We start from the raw sequence: 19,272 nt of genomic DNA, 5'->3' as shown, positions 1-19,272 counted from the left end.
GAAGAGTTGCATAGCGCAGCTACGTCCTCACTAAGACTAAGAAAGTAGAGCACATAACCCCAGTTCTAAAGTCCTTACACTGGCTCCCTGTATCTCAGAGAATAGACTTTAAAATACTTCTGTTAGTCTATAAATCCCTGAATGGCTTAGCACCTAAATACATTACAGACTTGTTATCAGCGTATAAACCATCCAGACCACTAAGGTCTTCTGGCTCCAGCCTTCTCTGCATACCTAGAACCAGAACCAGAACCAAACATGGAGAAGCAGCATTTAGTTCCTATGCTCCGCTTATCTGGAACAAACTTCCAGAAAACTGTAAAAGTGTGGAAAACCTGAGTTCTTTTAAATCAACATTAAAAACACATTTGTTTAAAATTGCCTTTGACTGTTCTAGTTAAACAGTTTTACTGTTTTTAATGTTCTTTTTTGTTACTACATTCTATCCCTACTTGCTTTTATTCTATTTTCTATCTACATTTTATTATTTTGCTATATCTTAATCATGTAAAGCACTTTGTATTGTCTTGTACTGAATTGTGCTATATAAATAAATTTGCCTTGCCTTTGCCTTGCCTTGAAGGGGGCTGCTCGTCTAGTGCTAGCTTTAATGTTGTTCGCAACGGTCTAATTTCAGCGTGACTTTGACAACTTTCAGCGTCCATTACAGTGAAATGAGATGACGAGAACCCTGTCTCAATCAAACAACGACTTCACACGAGATTAAAACGATTTTAAAGATCCTCCTCCTAAAAAAAAAAAAAAAAAAAAACTTCAGTGTACATTTCTTACACGGTGAGCAATGTGTAATTAATATGGAATATAATACACACGCCACTAGTAGATGGGTGTAGGCTGAAATGAATGGAATTTAACACCTCTGCAGGTTTCAATGCAGCACATGCGCATTAACCAAGGTATGTCGTACCTATGGGTACGGTGAGGCGTCAGAACGCTGGTAAAATCAGCTACAGTAAATCGAACCTCCTGCTTTAATTTGAAGGAAGGTGGTGAAAAACATTCACCTTACTAACAAACCACTGACTATATTCAGCTATATGCCGACAGCTTTTTCCAGCAGAATCTCATCCAATGAGAGGAAAGGTATGTAGTTAATAAATCATAAAACAAGGTACTGATATAGCAAGTTCTGCGACGCAGATGTGCTGCCAGCCTTTCACAAAGCACTATAGAGCAATTACTTTGATAGCTTTAACAAGCAACTGGAATAATTGGTTAGGCTGTGTACTGTTTAGCTTACTAGGCCGGAAATTACAGATAGAACAGATATAAACAAAGGATGACTTTAAAAAAACAAAACAACAAAAAAAAGGTGAATTTAGCTAAAATATTCAGTTAGCTGACAGTTGTACCAACATGTAATCATAAATATAAGAACATCCTAAAGCATCCTTTAAACATCTGCCTTCAGCAATCCTAAATACCTTTGAGGATAGCTGAGATATGAGGTGAAGGCATCCCAGTCATATCGCAAAATGCTGCTGTACAAACATCCTCTCCAGAGTTTCTTTTGGGTCTTTTTTTTATTTTTTATATCTTTTCAGCATGGACTGCTCCGCTCCACTGTCAGCGGTTCTGTTATTCCAACAAAAGGCGACCCTGTTTGCCGTTGCCTTGGAGGCAGCCAACGCGGAGGCAAACAAATATGGCCAACTGGAGGCTTATCTGCTTATTTCACTGTAAGATTTGCTAAGAGAAGCCATAATGGGCGTAGGCAGCTCCATGCGTGAGACAACTTTGGGTGTTGCCAAAAAACAAATACTCATTAACCCAGATACTGCTAACCTGTTTTAAGCAAGGCACATGAACGGAGAGAGCAACAGTGTGCTCGTTTTAAAACGTCTTAATTCTGTTAATATTTGGGGTCCTGAGCTGCCTGGGACCTTTGGTACCTTGCATGAACTGGCTGTGGTCCTGGAGTTGTGGGTTTGAATCTGAGCCCAAATGCAGCTTTGCCATCCTAAATATGCCTAGTACTCCACATGTGAAAGTGTAGATTAAATTTAATATCCCAATCTGATTAAAAAAAAATTGACCTTTTTTTTGGAATCCCAACTTTAATCAAATGCCTACATGAAAACAGTTTTCTTGAATATTCATCTTTATTTTTGGAAATAGTCTCTTAGGCTTAAGCATCTCTAACCATAAAATTCTGTAATGTATGGCTATGATATTGTAGTTTATATACATCTTTAGTTTTTAAAATAAAAAAAAAATGTCTGATGGGACACCAAAATTTGTGGTTATGACACCATGTACATATTTGACATTGGCTTGTAGGTCACGTTGCATTTTGTGCAAATACAAGTTACGTGATATACTCATGTGTGTTTATATTACCCACGTGTTCTGTGTCTACCTAGCCTTGATGGCGATAGAGTTAGGAGGAGAAACTAGCAGAGACAAATGTTCTGCCGAGAAGCAAATAACAGCTAGACGATTATCTGGTACTTGAATAAAATACAGAAATAACTAAATGACAAGAAAAGTCCATGTGTATTACCAGTAAAAGGTGAACTGATCAGACGATGCATTTCATTAACTTCAAAAATTGTTAGGCCTTGTATATAAACACACTTTTGATCTAATGATAATGAAATATAAGTTCCAACGAAAACATTTCTCTCGATTACTATTTTATTTTACATCTGCAGTTACCCACCAGTTGCAAAATGAAACCTGCAACTAGGTTAGTTGATTAAAAAAAAAGGATAAATCAAACACTATTTTGAAGAATATCAATAAGTCAGTTTATGCTGTTAACTGGAAATAAAAGAGAGGGGGGGGGGGGGGGGGGGGGGGGGAAATATGACAAATGAAATTCTGGGGAAGTTTCCTTGACGTCGTCAACGGGAATTGTGAATCCGCTGACCACAGCAGCCACAGGCCAGCGCAGAGTAACAATCCAGAGTCCACAGAGAACAGGTGCCACGCTCTTTTGTCATGAACACAAAGACGTTTTCAAGTAATGTTCATTTTGTTCATCTTCCTTTCAGGCGCAGTGAACTCATCTCAACAGGAAAGTAGGATGCTGCAAACAGCAACAGTGCAGCTAGCTAGTCAAGGGTTTAGCTGGTAGAAGGAGCAACTGGTTCACTGTTGCTGCGCCATCTTTAATGCATGGTTGGCAAACTGGGCTGGTTTATCAAACATCAACAGCCAAAGACTCACATGTTGCCACAAAGAGAAGGAGACCATGGCTGCAAAGTGGTTATCTTGTCAGGGGGACCCTCTGTGGTCCTAACTCAGCACGACAATACACCTTCTACACCTTAGGATGCGCTCTAGTACAACTTAACACAGCAACGTGTACGATACATTTTCTCTGACAGCTGTAGTTTAAAGAGCTTTATACAATTTAATCCTAAAACATCTGTGTTTTTATGTTAACATGCTAAAAAGTGGAAAAAGTGCAAGTCTAGAAACACTAAAAGACATCTTATAGAGTCCCACAGAGACTGTAGGACCCCACTGAAGCTACAAAGAACAGACAACCCACACTGTACTCTGTCTACACTTTCTATCATCTGCTGAAAGTCTTGTTCTCGTAAACCTAATGAACCATTTATGTCTTTTGAGCTTCTCCTGAATTAATTTAAATCAACGATGCCACCGGCCGATTTTATTTAGTGCATCTGCAGTTGTTGGGAAATAGAAGAAGTTCAGCAATGCAAATTACAAGCAGCCTTACATCATCTGAGATAACCAAAAGCCACCGTCCACTCAGCACAGTAGACGATTTGAAAATGATATGCAAGAACTTTGTTCAGTTAAATATGCAAAAAATAAGATTGGTGTTCACTTGAAAAGCCCGTCATCAACAATTACGTAGCAATGTGCTAGTTTCTTCGAGAACACCTTCTGACGGTAGATCCCTGCCAGAAACACAAGGCAAAACATTCATTTAGATTTTATAAAGCCTTTAAAATACATTTTACTAGGAAATGCAGTCACACAGCAGCACGACTTAATGAAACGTGTCCACATTTTAGTCACTGGTGTCTTTCATCGAGCACCGAGCCGGCGACAGTGCTCCTCCTACTGCTCCGGTCTGTACCGGCTTCACCGCAGCAAAGACCAAAGACGGCCTGTTGCTGATAAAACAGCTGGAGTAATTGCCTTCCCCAGAAACTTCAAAAAAGGGAACCTCCAGCGCTCCTTACAGGTAGCAGATGAGCGTCTTACGCTGCCGCATCAAACCCAAGCTACAGAGAGCTCTGACCACAACGCCACATGAGGAGCTTTCAGAACAAAGCGAGCAACAAGCATGACTCAGTTGCAGATTTTTAGCGGAAAAAGCACATATTTGGTTAAAGCTGCAATGCCTTTTGAAAAAAAAAGAAAAAAAAAAAAACAGAAGCGGTGAAACAACAAAAACGGAGTTAAACCGTTTCTGAACGCAGCTGTAAATTTTATGAAGTCAGGAGTCACTGGAGGTCCAACGCATGAAACCAGAACTAATAAAGCCACACAGAGCGCGTAGGTCTATTAAAATAATTAAAGAGTCTGCTGACGACCACAGCTCACCAACTAAACTATGAGAAAAAAAAAAAAAAAAAAAAACAACAATAAAAGAAATGCTTCTGGATTTTTGCATTCAGGCAGTGGCTGAAAGAGTGAAAGCACTCGGAGGTGTTTTCAAGACACCTTTCTTAATAACTCACCATTCCAGTACGCAATAAAAAAAAACAAAACAGGAAAAGCTAGTCAACAGCAATGTGCAACTCCACCAGAAAACGCTTTTGTGTTTCCAATCAGCGCTGGAAGACGGCATTCAAATGAACCAGCGGATGTCTTGTGAGTCTGGCTAATCAAAAACGCACCGTCTCGCACGCAGAGCTGGAATTAAATATTTATCTCGTCTGATTAAATGATTGTGACAACAATGTGATGCGTTCTTGACAGCTGGACGGATGCGTGTGGTTTCTCTAAAATGTCATTCAGCCATCTCTTCCAGACAAAGCGATATGCGGAGGAATGTGTCTGAAAACGAAAGCATTACTGAAGAGCAGACTCAGAATTAGAAAGTCAACCGCTGCTAAATAAACTTTATCTAAAGTAGGAATACTGATTGGTCAGCATGACACATTTTCAACGAAGCCAACAGCTCATCCCCAAGCAGAAACACTTCAGCAACCAACGTGCCTGCAGCTTTGGATATTGCATTAGTATTCCCTCCCAAGAACTATTTTAAAGCACCGTTTGTGCTAGGAGGCTCATTTTGTCCTTTCCCAAACTTCTCGAGATCACACCGAGGAGTTGAAGTGTCCAACGTTGTTTTTAGGTTAGATGATGCGGTCCTGTTGCTCTGTTGCTGCACTCCACCCCAGTGGCCAATGATTGCTTTTAAGATTTGCACAACTGTCAAAGCGCCCATTTCCCTCCAACATCCAGCTAACTGGGGAGCAGTGGACGGTTGAAGCCTAGCAGCTACAGGAAATCTCTTTTTGCCTCTTGTTCTGGCCATGTTTGTGTGACGGTGTAACGGCACAATACAGTGATCACCTGGAGAAAACATCCAAACCTTTTATGTATTAATCATCGTTTAGTCTTCGCAGGAATAAACTCGGTATAGACAAGTTTTCTTCCCTTTTCTTTGTTTCTATTAAGCGTAGCTAAAATGTACACAATTATGCTGCTTCAGATAATTTCTCTATCAGCGATAGGCCAATATAAAAAAATCATTTAGGACCTGATTTTAAAAAATAAATAAATAAATAAATAAATAAATAAATAAATGTGAGATTTTTCCTTTTATGGAAGGAGAAAACAGAATTAAAATGCTGTATGACCATTAATCTAACAAGGAGAATGCAACATTGTACTGATTTGTGTATTTGTTGTGAGCTACAAATAATGTTTTGTTCATTTTTGCACTTTTTAAAGTGGACCTTTGTGAAAAAGGCATAATTTGGATTTTTAAGAGTCAGATACAAGTACTTGTGTTAAAGTTGACAAAGATTGGGCCAGTAAGGAGAGTAGATATTGTCCACTGAAGGACATCAGGGAAGAGGGATGTGGGTAATAGCTGTACAACATCTGGCTGCTGGAGCACACCGCTGGTCAGTTGTTACCGGCAGCGAGACAATGTGACACGCACATTTCAGGAGTTACTTTAGTCTTACCTACTGGCCGTTTATGGCTGTTCGTCAACACGGATCCGGTGGTTTGGGAGAGAGTTAACATTTTTGAAAAAAGGGTCCCAGGTGGGATAAATGTAAAAACTCCCTGTATACACGGGAGCCGGGACTTTTCTTAAAAGTCACATTAAACATGCGTAGATGTTTATGGCTGATCCCCCGTTAAGCTGCGGTGTTTACTTCACGGAGTTGTCTGCACATGCCTGCTGTTTATTGCCCGTTTCTTTGGCAGCGTCACAGCACCATCAACCTACTACAGCCTCTTGTGTGGACGCAGATTTTATGAACATTTACAGCGTTCGCCTTTGTGTGTGGACTAGTCTTTAAATGTATTCTGCAAGTTCTTTCACTAAGCTTGTAATAAAAGTTACGTTTTAGCTCAGTTTAAACCATGGAAGTTACTTGTATAACCAAAGATGTATCCCGGTTGTGGCTAATTAACTACGAATGTGGCTAATTGAATTTGAGGACTAGTGTTTGAGCCAGAGAGCGAGAAACCTGCAGAAATGTGCCGCTCAAGCGTCTAAAAACCAACTTCAGTGCATTTTGGACTTCTTGAAGCGCTGTCTCATTTTCTTTTGAAATACAATTAAATGACAAAGCAGGCAATGGAAACCTATAGATAAATGACAACCATTTTTTCTGCATAAGTAAGGCGCAAATTGGATTGATAAGGCGCAGTGTCAATGAATGGTCTATTTTCAATTTTATTTCATAAGTAACGCGCACCGAATTATAAAGCGCATTAAGCAAAACAAAACAGTCAGATAAGTAGGGCTGGGTATCATCTAGGATGAGCCGATTCGATACGATTCTCGATACACAGCTCACGATACGATACGATTCTCGATACATAGCTCAGCTTGATTTGATTCCAATATCGATATTTATTACTTTGAATTAATGCTCAGTGATTCAATCACCAAAATCAGCCAAATATTATGTTTATGTTCTATTTATTGATCACTGACATATTAACAGGAAAATAAAGTGCATTTGCCTCAATGCATTTAACGTGTCACAGAAACCAAAAATGTGGCCAAACATCTGATTTTAGGGACAAAGGAGCTTCTAAAATCCTGTCGGCCGTTCCACAAATTCGTCTCACTTGCTCTCCTTCGCTGTGAACTGTAATGGTTGCGCTGTAATAACACCCCCTAGAGGTTGGGAGGTATATCGATATTGAAAGCCAGAATATCGATATTAAATCGTTTTTAAAAATATCGATATTAATCTTTATATCGATTTTTATGCACAGCCCTACAGATAAGTCCGTCAAACTTTGTTAAAAGCATTCACAATAACACCCAACCTTGTTCAGTTGTAACACGTACAAAAAAACCCCCCAAAAAAAACAAAAAAAAGAAACAGTCTGATAATGCTAAATCAATCGTTAGCATTTTTACAATAACTCATAATTGTTCAGTTATAAACACGTAAAATATAAACAATACACTCACTTTTTCAGCTCATACCTCATCCAGAAATCCCTCAAATTCTTCATCTTTGTAGATTACCAAAATCATACTAAAACATTTTGACAGAGCGCCGTGAGCGCCGTGTACACACAAAATCACTTTGAGGTCAGTAAGCAAAACCAGAACTAATCCATATATAAAAAGAACTCTGGATTATAAGCCGCACTCACGTTTTTTGAGAAAAAAGGGCTTTTAAGTGCACCTTATAGTCTGGAAAATACGGTACTCTACCCAATAGAGCATAGGAGTGATCCAGAGAAAGTTAAATTAAAACTGATTGACTGCAGAACTTGATTTGGAGCCATATTCACATTTTGTGAATAGCAGCCTTACAATCAGAGGCATGAATTAGTGAGCACTGAGCGTCGCTCTGTGAATGCGGCTCTGATGTAAAGGCGCTTTGCGTGTTCAGCATGACCACAAAAACACTTATACAAGTTTAGTCCACTTGACAGTTAATCTTACATAACATTGTTCTGTACAATTTAAATTAGCATTGAACTTGTTGAGGTGTGTTCAGACTGGTAAATTACACCCTCCTGAGGGGGACACCTACCGTAAATCTATATACGCATTAATAGCAGAAAGGTGAGATGGGTACACATCAGCCACCCGCCGGGTTTTGTTGAAAAACTGAATGAGTTTTATGACCTTTAAAGCAAATCTGGGACCTTTTTTTATTAAAGGGAGGGGGGGGGGGGGGGTAGAGCAGAAATAGTGTTGCATTATCCATAAGGAAACATTAATAGCTGCACTGTTTCAGACAATTTTCCTAAGAAGAGGTTGAAACAAGCAGGACCGCATACTTGTCAGCGAACATCACCATTCAGCTATTCAAGAAAGTTATTTTGGAAACATTGTTCTTAAATCACTTAATAACTATCTAAACTGTTCAAGAGCCAAAAAAAACCAAAAAACGGGCACAGCCCTCTACACCTATGAGTAAACATAGTTCAAGATTAGCTCAAACTTTCACATCTTTATACTAAACTGTCAAGAGTCGATCAAAAAAAAAAAAAAAAAAGTTAGGAAATTTTATTAGTATCTTGACTTATCCATCTACACTCGGGACCTGGCAGGAGCAGTACATCACATGAATAACTATTATCAAGGACATAAAACAAGGGAACATTTATCATTATTATTATTATTATTATTAGTTGCTATGCGTGCTGCTAGTGTTGAATATTGACTCCGCTATGACAGCGAATAGCCCTTAAGCAGGAAGTGTGTATTCAGTCACCTGTGACAACAAACCAGAGAGCTAGGTATCCTTTAACATGATCCTGAGTCCTTGCCAGCTCTACAGAGATGCACCTCCGTCTCCTGGGCAAAACCTTTGCTTCAGTGAACAGTCTGAGCGTCAGCGTTTAACAGCGGCACAATTACATCACGGTGAGCAATGGTTTCATTACTCCAGCTTTAAAAGAAGTTAGCCTCCTCCTCAGAGGGCAGCAGGCATTTCCCAAAGCAGACCACCTGAAGGAATACCATGTCCAGCCCAGACACCCTGAACGCCGACTCCCATGCCGCAGACGCAATTAAAAACTCTCATTACTCTGTTTAAATCAGTAATGTTGAAGGAAGATAATGAAATATTCACTTGTCAACAGGTAATTAAAAGAGCTCTAATTTTTATCTTCATCTGATAAAAGGGTAAAAAATAATGTTTTACTAACGAGGGTTGGTATAATCAAATCTAAAATCAAAAGGCTGCGCTAGCATATAAAAAAAAAAAGAACAGGAAACACACATTTAGTTACATTTCTCTTTTAATGCTGTTGTAGTCGTTTATAAATCGATCACAAAGGTAGCGAAGTTGCTAATTGTGAATTTAGAAAAAAAAGGAAACCAAAACCTGAGACTTTTTTTTTTTTTTTACAACTTCCGAGGGTATTAACAGGCAAAAATAAAAGTTTTAGAGGGAAAAACTGCACTGTAACTGTATACTGTAGTACATCTGTGCACAAAAGCCTTATAAACGCGACTTTGTGCCATTTGCTGCAGAGATGTTTACCTCTTTTTACCACCCTCCCCGTGTGATGACAAGATAAACGCTGGTCCTTGTCAATTCTTGTTTTTCCACAGTTCCAGTTTTTTTTTTACGTTTTCCAAATACTGCTCTGAATGTAGGTATAGGAACGTTTAGGTGAACAGATACAACCTTTTAGCGACACTGGCCTCCTGTTTAACCTTCGTCCCCATTTTGAAGGATGCCTAAAGCAATGGCCCTATAATTCACGACAGACTTATACCTCTAGGAAACGGGGGAGTCCTGGATTAGTAATACGGACGAAGCTATCTACTGGACAGAAAGTACTCGGAAATCCACCGCCCCCCTTATTAAACACATCAAAACTCAAGATATCCAACTGCTTTGGCCGACAGATGCATTAACTCAGCACCTGTGTTGAGGCACTTAATAGAGTTTAACAAAAATCAGATAAAAGTAAAAAAAATACATCTTAATACTTGTAATTCCCTCATTTTCTATTGTTTTTAACGCCTTATAATGCTGAAATAAAGAGCCTGCAGAACAGTTTTTCCGTCTTTTTGTATGATTCAGTGGGGAAAAGGACAGAACTGGTCAGAAATAGGAATTGGCCAGTAGGATCTTAAAAAAAATAGATAAAATCAGACAGAGAAGTGGGCTGTCTACCTACTAAAAACCTCATAGAAACCATTAAATTAAAGCAAAAATTTATTTGTCTAACAATAATTCAGTTAATTTAGAGCTTGTATAAGCTGTTACAGAGCATCCGCAAGTTTTATTTGGGCAATCTTTCAGCAGCCGAGGCAGATTCTGTATATCTTTGCATATTTTACACCCTTGGGTTTGGTTCCTGTGTGCGGCCACATTATCCTGGAGGGACTACTCTCTGATTTCAGAGTTTTGCATATCACAATCCCAAACAAATCCAGCGGTGGCCTGAGTAAATGAGGCTTCAGCCATTGTGGTTCCAGCGTTTTGCATATCAACCTGCGCCGTACAATCACGTCCACCAGCTTAAGTGCAACCAGGTCAAATTGAGCAACACCTCGCAATGAAAACCAACAAAACAAAAAAAAAAGAAAAAGAAAAAAAACACTTGGGCAATGCAGACCTACCTAAGAGCAGCAGCTTCAGCTCCCTCCGTGCGTCTCTCTTATCTCGCCGGAGTTGCTTCTCGATCTCGGCGTTGATTCGCTTGGACTCCTTCGCCTCCTCGCTCAGGCAACAAGCCATCATGGGCTCCAAAGTCATCACCGCATGAGCTGGTGGGGGGGAAAAAGCCCGTCTGACAAGGAGCGCCGGGGCCACACCACCACGACTTTCAAGTTTGTCAGAGTCTCGCTGCCTGCGTGCAGAATCTGGCCTCCTCTGCTGATGTTACAATCGCTGCCAAAAGCTCAATATTTGACAGCTTTGCCTCGGTCAAAAAAAATATATAATAAAAATACTAGGACGGGGAGCTGCTCACAGAAACCCTGCAGTGCAACATGTCCGCCTTAAATGGCTCCAGAGGTGCAAATAACCACTGAAATTCGATGTACTCCCCCCCTGCTTAGTTTGGATGCGTTAACTTGGAGGCTAGCCTGCAAAACTAGCTAGCTAATGGCGTGCTAAACCACTGAATAAATTCGCCGACGTTAACTATGTTTTATGCCTGTTTAACAAATGGCTTTGTTGAAAAAAAAATATATGTATTAAACAAAAAAAGAAAAAAAAAAAAGAAACCAACTTCAGTCCCAGAGACGATGGGGCACAACAGGCTGCCGCGGCCACATCTGTACAATCCCCTCCGCTGGTCGCCTGGCCGAGCGCGAGCCTAGCCGCCCAGAAAAACCAACCCTGGAAGATACGCCCGAGCTGTAGCAGTCAACCGCCGTCAAAGTGTCCATCCAGACAGCTTGGCTCACTGTCTCGTGGTCCTCGGAGAAACAACAATCCCGGGGTGGGGGGGGTGTTAGTCCAAATGAGGGTATGAGCTCAGAGCTGGCGCCGCTGTCTCTTGTGCACTGGAAGCCAGTGAGCAGGGCAGGCTAGCCGTTACTGTTAGCTGGGAAGGCTAGCTAAGGAAGCCATCCCTAAAAAAAAAAAACCACAGCCTGGACCCACAGACAGCCGCCACGGCTTGAACCTACACCTCTCGCCAGAGACGTCGGTGACGGAAACACCTCGAGGTGTGAAAACAGATCTCCGACAATCAGACGGACGCTCCTCGTCTGTGCATTTTGTCGCTCCTTTTTAATGTTTCCTGGTGATTCTGGTCGCTCCTCGTCACCCTCTCCACACAGCCCCGGTGTGGCGCTACGGCTGCTGCTGACGTCACTCCGGGATGCAGCTGACTGGCGGCGGGTCTATCCAATGAAAACAGAGTATGCGGGACCCCTGGGGGGGCGGGACCGTCCCCGCTGGAGAATTTTCCAAGGTTGAGTGAGAGGAAGCAGCGCTTTTATTCTGGAGGCGTGTCCGTGAGAGAGTTGGGTATTTGATTTGACAGGCAACACCCATCTTCTCTGTCAAACAGCAGCAGCTCGATCCACAGGGATGTTTGCTTCACCCAACTTTCATTCAGCGATGCAGAACAAGGCAACAGCAGTCATCGTTTCACCACATGACCAGTCAGGGCAACTTGACCAAGCACTTTAATGATTAAAACAGAGATGATGGGAGTCAGTTAATGAAATTCAATTTATATTTATAGGCAAAGGCATGTCCTTAAAATGCTTGGGAAACAAATGGGAACATGAAAGCAAGGTTTTGGACTACTGTCTCATCCCTGACTGCGTTGACTATGTTTTCCGTTTTGGGTTTAACACTCGAAGCTGTCATAGTTTGTGACTCTAGAGGGCGCTGGTAAGACAAAGAACTGAAACACAGAGGGGTCACATTTCTATGGCAGACAGAAAATGGGACCAAGATAGAAGACAAAGTATACACACACACACACACACACACACACACACACACACACACACACATATATATATATATATATATATATATATATATATATATATATATATATATATATATATATATACAGGACTGTCTCAGAAAATTAGAATATTGTGATAAAGTTATTTATTTTCTGTAATGCAATTAAAAAACATGAAATGTCATACATTCTGGATTCATTACAAATCAACTGAAATATCGCAAGCCTTTTATTGTTTTAATATCGCTGATTATGGCTTACAGCTTAAGAAACCCAAATATCCTATCTTATTACAGAAAATTATCACAACTTTATCACAATATTCTAATTTTCTGAGACAGTCCTGTATATATATATATATATATATATATATATATATATATATATATATATATATATATATATATATATATATATAGGGCAACAGAGACGAACAAGCCAAACAACCATTCTCGCACACACTCACACCTAAGGAGAATTTAGAGAGGCCAATTAACCTAACAGTCATGTTTTTTGGACTGTGGGAGGAAACCGGAGTGCAGCCCATAATACCAAATCCAATTAATCAATTTTTTTGCCCTCCTTTTCATTTCACAATTATTTAAAAAACTTGCTTTTAATTCAAGCATTTTCAATGGGAGTCTACCTGAGTACAAAGTTCAACTAAATACAACCTGTGAAACATGCTTGTAAAACAAGATGGTGGGCAGTGCCATAGTAAACAAAGAAAATATAACAAAATGTTTGCTGCTAGTGGTATTACACTATGAGCTAAGAACAGGCGTCACTTGTTACACTTAAAACTACTTGAAAAAAAGTAAATCAATAAATCAAAATCTCTTGTCTTTTTGTAAAAGAGTTTCCTCTTTACAATATTTCGGGGGAAAAATTCACTAAATATATATTCAGCATTGATATTCTCTTCATGGACGCCCAATTAGTTTATTTGCAAAATAAAGTCAAGATTTTCCAAAACCGTAAAGCTCTATAGAGCATTATATGTAGGAGACTAACTGCACACCACCCCAAATACACCAATGATGACACATTGTGGTGGCAGCATCATGCAGCACATTTTCTTTTTTTTTATCAGCGGGACAGGTAGGCTGGTCTTAGTGGATGGGCTTATAGATATATAAACAAAATTTAAAGCCATGGTTGAAGAAAAACCTGTTTACAAATCTCTGCCTGAGTTTGAGCTATTCTACAAAAAGAATGTTTGTCTCAAGATGTGTAAAGCTAGTGGAGAGAAATACCTAAAAATACTTGAAAAAAACAGATTTACTTTTCCTTTTAATTATGTATTACTTTGTGTTGGCCTATCACAGTGATTTTCAATAAAATGCAATGAAGCTTGTAGTATTAACATGACAACATATGAAAACATTAAACAAAGAAGGATACTTCTGCAAGACATGGTATGCCTGCAATTAAGCAAAGTATTTGTTTTAAAAAAGCCTGTAATCCAGTAGGATCACAAGAATCTTCAGTTGTGGACATTTAATGACATTTAACAAAGAAAGTATCAAATACTTTTCATGCGTCCCATTCATAGGCCCCATATGCAGTTGCATCATCATGACTGTTTCTCTTTCAGACTTTTGTGCCTCACTTTAGCCTCTAGTCCGTAATATTTTACAACCCATATAGTACAGTGCACGTTTAACTAACATTAAATTAATGCTAAATCCAGAAACCGCAGGAAGATCTGGTCACTAACCGTGAATCTTTGTACAATCCAACAAGTGTTTAACAAAGAACTCGCCAGCATGTCTGATTTAACAGGAGTCAGTATAATGCTATCTTGAAGGTGTCATTTTAAAGGGAGTTATTTGCAATGCTTACCCACAACTTTCATAGAAGTTGTATCTGTATTATAAGTCATGCAATTTGATCTACAGCTGGCAGCAAAGCATAAAAAACATTAAGAGAAAACATAGTAAGCATAGTGATCAGTGATGCTTTTGTTTGGAGATGTAGTTATTTAGAGGGGTTAATCTGTGTCATTGTGTAACACTATTGTCAGACATTATGAGAGCTCTAACTTAATCTGCACATTTCTAACTCAAATAAGAGGCATCCTTCATCTTCTTTGGTCACAGTTAAATACATTTGTTACGATAAATTCAAATGTGTGAGCTCTGGGTTTATTTAAGATTACAAAAGTGTGCTACAGAGACAGGCAGGTATCTGGATAAAGGTAAGAGTATGTGACACTAAGACTGCTCCACATTGCCGACATTCCTTGAAATGAAATAAATTAGATTGCCGGTCACTAATTACTGCATGTTGGACTGGGAGGGGAATTTGGAGCCTTGCACAAAAGCATACAAGATTTCACTTTTTAGGCATGCATTTTGTTGCATGGCTCAACTGTGCTGAAACGCACAGTTGCACCGCTATGCAGTGTATTTAGGTAAGTTTTTACACTCATTGGAATGATGTTGCAGCTGATCTTTCTGAATAGAATGGGATATAAATAGAGATATCCTCCATTGTCCCTCACTGTGGAAATTCAGGTGCACCAGCAGCAATTTAAGTGACAGGCAACTAGAAGCATGCAGATTAGCACAAAGTTAAGAAAATAAAAAATAAACAAAGACAGTAAGAATAAGAGTAAAGGGTAGTAAAAGGAGATTTACAGCATAAGAACAAATACCCTGTGGTTATTATAAATTACATTATCAGATTAAAAATGATGCAACTGGGAAGGGTAATTTAAAAAAAACACAATGTGTTTATACAGAGCCACTAAAGGGATATTCAAGGGAAAAATTTTTTTTAAAAAGTTATTGATATTTTTTTATCCTCCAATGTCCCTTCAGGGGCTTTGTGTTTTATGTATATTTCTGCATAAAAATGAACATTTTCCTTATATGGAAAAAAACCTGTGCAAAACCAGCAGAGAAATATTTACTTCTTGTGTTCGTTGGAGCACTGATGATTCTAAAGTGAAGTTTAATTGCCACTGGGTGGTAGGAGCTGTGATGACAGTCTCTGTGCACCTAGGATGCAGCAGATTCTGAAGGAGCTTTCCAGTTCAGCAACAATTTCTGGGGTGGGACGCATTGTCCAAGATCGATTTTATTTGACCCTAGGACACACTGCAAAAAGGGAACTAAAATTAAGTAAATTTTTCTTGAAATGAGTGCATTTTTTCTTGATTTGAGCGGGTAAATAAGATTACTTGCCAATGGAATAAGATTTTTGCTCTTAAAATAGGAACAATTCATCTCCATTATCAATTTTCAAGTGCACAATATCTAATTATCTTATTTTAGGGGTAGAAATACTAATCCCATTGGCAAATAGTCTTATTTACCTGCTCAAATCAATGAAAAATAGACTCATTTCTAGAAAATTTGACTTACTTTTAGTTCCCTTTTTGCAGTGCAGAACTGGCCTTCCTTATCAAACCGTCTCCTCTCAGCTGTAGGTAAGCTGCTGCTCCAACAAACTACACCATAGAAGATGGCTGATGCCACCACAAAGTCAAGGAATGTGTTCAAGAGTTCCCCTGCTTTCCAAAAAAACTTCTGTCTTCTCAGTAAACAAAGTCTACTCTGACCCTTGCTGTAAAGAGCATAAACCTTGTAATGCCAGTCCAGGCCGGCTATCTATGAGTCATCTGAGACCTTCTGGAGATGTCAGCCTGGGGAGTTGATGGTGAGTCTGCAGAGTAGAGAGTGAACAACAATGTTACCCGTTAAGTGGGATGGTTGTTGAAGGACCATCCTCTCGAGGGTCTTCATCAGATGCGAGGTCAGTGCTATCGGCCTGCAACTGCTGAGGTTCTTTAGATGTCTGTTCTTCTGCACTGGTACCACACAGGTAAGTCTTCTAACCTTGCCTGCAAACTGAACTCTTGTGTCATTTGTCTTTTTCACAAAAAAAGCATGAGAATCCATCTTGTCCTGCTCCCATCTCAATCGTTCGGGCCTGAAGCGAAAATAGTTCACTGCAAAAAGGGAACTAAAAGTGTTTTTACCCCTAAAATAAGATAATTTTATATTTAGCACTTGAAATAAGATGGCAGAGATGAATTGTTCTTATTTTAAGTGCAAAACTCTTATTCCAATGGCAAACAGTCTTATTTAGCTGCTTAAATCAAGGAAAAATGCACTAATTTCAAGAAAATTTGACTTACTTTTAGTTTCCTTTTTGCAGTGTTCAGGCCAATCACGTTGCACTATTATAGTCTTATAACCGGCTGTGACGAAAGCAAGAGCTGGCGTAGTCCATAGCTGAGTACAAGTACATAGAAAACAAAGCACAACTAAGAAATGTTTCAGTTAATACACGCTGCTAAAACAATTAATGAAACCTCAATTGGAAAATGAAATCACACTGGATATCCACACTGAGTTGGAATGTGTTAGGAGGAAACGGATGCCACGTCATTTAATGAGAACTGAAAATTATCAACCCGCAGAGGGCTAAATCTGCAGTCACTGAGAAAGTAAAACTACAAAAACTGATGCAGTGGAGCTAGTCCAACTTTTCCAAAATGTCTTTGCAGCAACTTAAACGATACCCAATAGTTTGTTTGGTCCCCTTGTGCTTCCATGCATGCAGATGGTGTCCTGATCCCAGATTCTAACCATGACACCGGTGCGCTCCCTGGGCTGACTGAGGTGCAACCTGGTGGTGTCAAATGGGTCTAAACATGATGTCCAGAGATGTTCTATTGGATTTAGTTCAGGGGAGCGTGGAGTCCATTCAATGGTATCAATTCCTTTGTCCTCCAGGAACTGTCTGCGTACTCTTGCCACACGAAGCAGGACCATCCATGAAGAGTCTAACAACAGATTTAAACATTTCATCCCAATACCTAGTGGCAGTCAGGGTGCCATCAGGTAGCCTGTACAGGCCTGTACATCCCTCCATTGAGATGCCCCCTCAGGCCAACACTGACCCACCACCGACCGGACCGATCATGCTGAACAATGTTGCAGGCAGCGTACCGTTCACCGCTGCTTCTCCAGACCTTTTCATGTCTGTCACGCGAGCTCAGGGTGAACCTGCTCTCATCTGTGAAAAGAACAGCGTGTGAGTGCCGAAGCTGCCAATCCCTGTGTTCTCTGGCAAATGCCAGTCGAGTTGCCCGGTGCCGGACAGTGAGCTCAGAAATATGAGAGGACGTCGGGCTTCAGGGAACCCTCGCAAAGTTTGTTTCTTATGGTTTGGTCAGAGATTCCCTCTGAAGGTCACTTTGTATAGAACATAAAGATCCTTTACTGTCCCAGAATGTGACATTTCAGGTGTACCAGTAGCAAAGAGCAAATTTATAGCTTAAACTTAATTCATATTTTACAGTTATTAAAAATAACATAGGCTACTTAAGTTAAAGACATGAACAACTGGGAATGGGGAAATGTGTATTAAGATAAAAAAAAAAAACCCTGAAAAAACAGCGGAGATGTAAACACTCACTCAGTTTGTTGGGAGAATATATATGATTATTTATTTAACCCATTTTATTCATTCATCCAAGGTCCTTTTGGTCCATAATACACACAACAAAAAAACAAGGCTTCATTTCTTCAGTCCACATGTTTAAATACTGACACCTTGTGGACATTCAATGCAATCACATTTAAGGGGCATCTGTTATTTTCCTTTCTGGACACGTATTGAAAGAAGTAGTCTCTTCTTGGCCTTTTATTGTCATTGTATTTTGGAAGAAATACATTAATTTTACAGGATTTAAAGATAATTAATTAACCACAATGCCCCCCCCCCCCCCCCCCACACACACACACACACACACATACACACAAATAGAGATCAGATGGTTTAGTTCATGGTTTAGTGTTGAAACAGTGTTGATGGAGAGTCTGCAGTGTAGAGAGTGAACATTTTTATGGACACAAATATGTCCTCCTATTGTTTCCAGATTTGGATTCTCTGATGCCACAGACTGACACGGCAGCCTGACAAACCGAGCCGTGATGGATGTTAAACACTTGGTATGTTTGGGATGATTGGGAAGCTCTTCAGGCATGATGACTCATGACACGGTGCTCCTGCCTGCCCACGTCTCACTTGGGCTGCAGCTTGGAGCTAAAGCTCCACCTCCTGAAATGACAGACAGACCCATTCATTCACCGGGGACCTTACACAAAGTTCACTTTAATTTCAAACAGCACCACATACTGAGTATTGCAACTCTTTTCCTCTTCACCATGACTCTGCGTGTTTGTTTTGGTTTTGTTTTAATGTGGCAATGACATCTTAACGCTTTTTTTCGAACCCGAGGGTCTGCATGCTGTCTTGTCTTTTTTACATACTTGCGTAAGGAAGTGTGAAAGCACAAGTGCTTTTCACTTCTGCAAAAATGAGAATTTCCTCTAAATTAGACTGTCTAACCTCAGAAAAAAACTCCTAGGAGTGTAGAATTACAGAACTTTTTTTTAAAAATTTTATTTTATGCTAAAAAAAATGTTTGACAGCCAAAATTGAGGTGCTGTCTGCACCTTAATAAATGTACAATCGGAAATTATGATTAAGATCAAGAAAAATGCTTTCAGAGCTCTATTTCAGGTTTGGCGGGGTTGTCACACCGTCTGGGAGCTGACGCTGTCAGATTAATCACTGATCATCTTCCGATTTGCACCTCATGGTGACAGAGACAGATTGTCTCCTGCTGCATATTCATCACACGAAGGAGGAGAGGGACTGCAGAGCGCCATATCTCTCCAGTAGATTGGG

General features: G+C 39.8%; 1 protein-coding gene across 1 annotated transcript in view; it reads right to left on the bottom strand.

The window, feature by feature from the left end:
- Window positions 1-11,949, bottom strand: part of LOC105936828 (guanine nucleotide-binding protein G(q) subunit alpha) — a 45,716-nt gene extending 33,767 nt beyond the window's left edge. Inside the window, exon 1 of the mRNA XM_012877822.3 lies at window positions 10,748-11,949. Within this exon, the coding sequence (XP_012733276.3) occupies window positions 10,748-10,883 (136 nt within the window). The 5' untranslated portion in view covers window positions 10,884-11,949. The remainder of the gene's footprint in view (window positions 1-10,747) is intronic.
- Between the last annotated feature and the right edge of the window lie 7,323 nt (window positions 11,950-19,272).

The sequence above is a fragment of the Fundulus heteroclitus genome, chromosome 9 (assembly GCF_011125445.2).
Source record: "Fundulus heteroclitus isolate FHET01 chromosome 9, MU-UCD_Fhet_4.1, whole genome shotgun sequence".
NCBI classification, from domain to species: domain Eukaryota; kingdom Metazoa; phylum Chordata; class Actinopteri; order Cyprinodontiformes; family Fundulidae; genus Fundulus; species Fundulus heteroclitus.
This window is presented reverse-complemented; position numbering and strand designations above follow the sequence as displayed.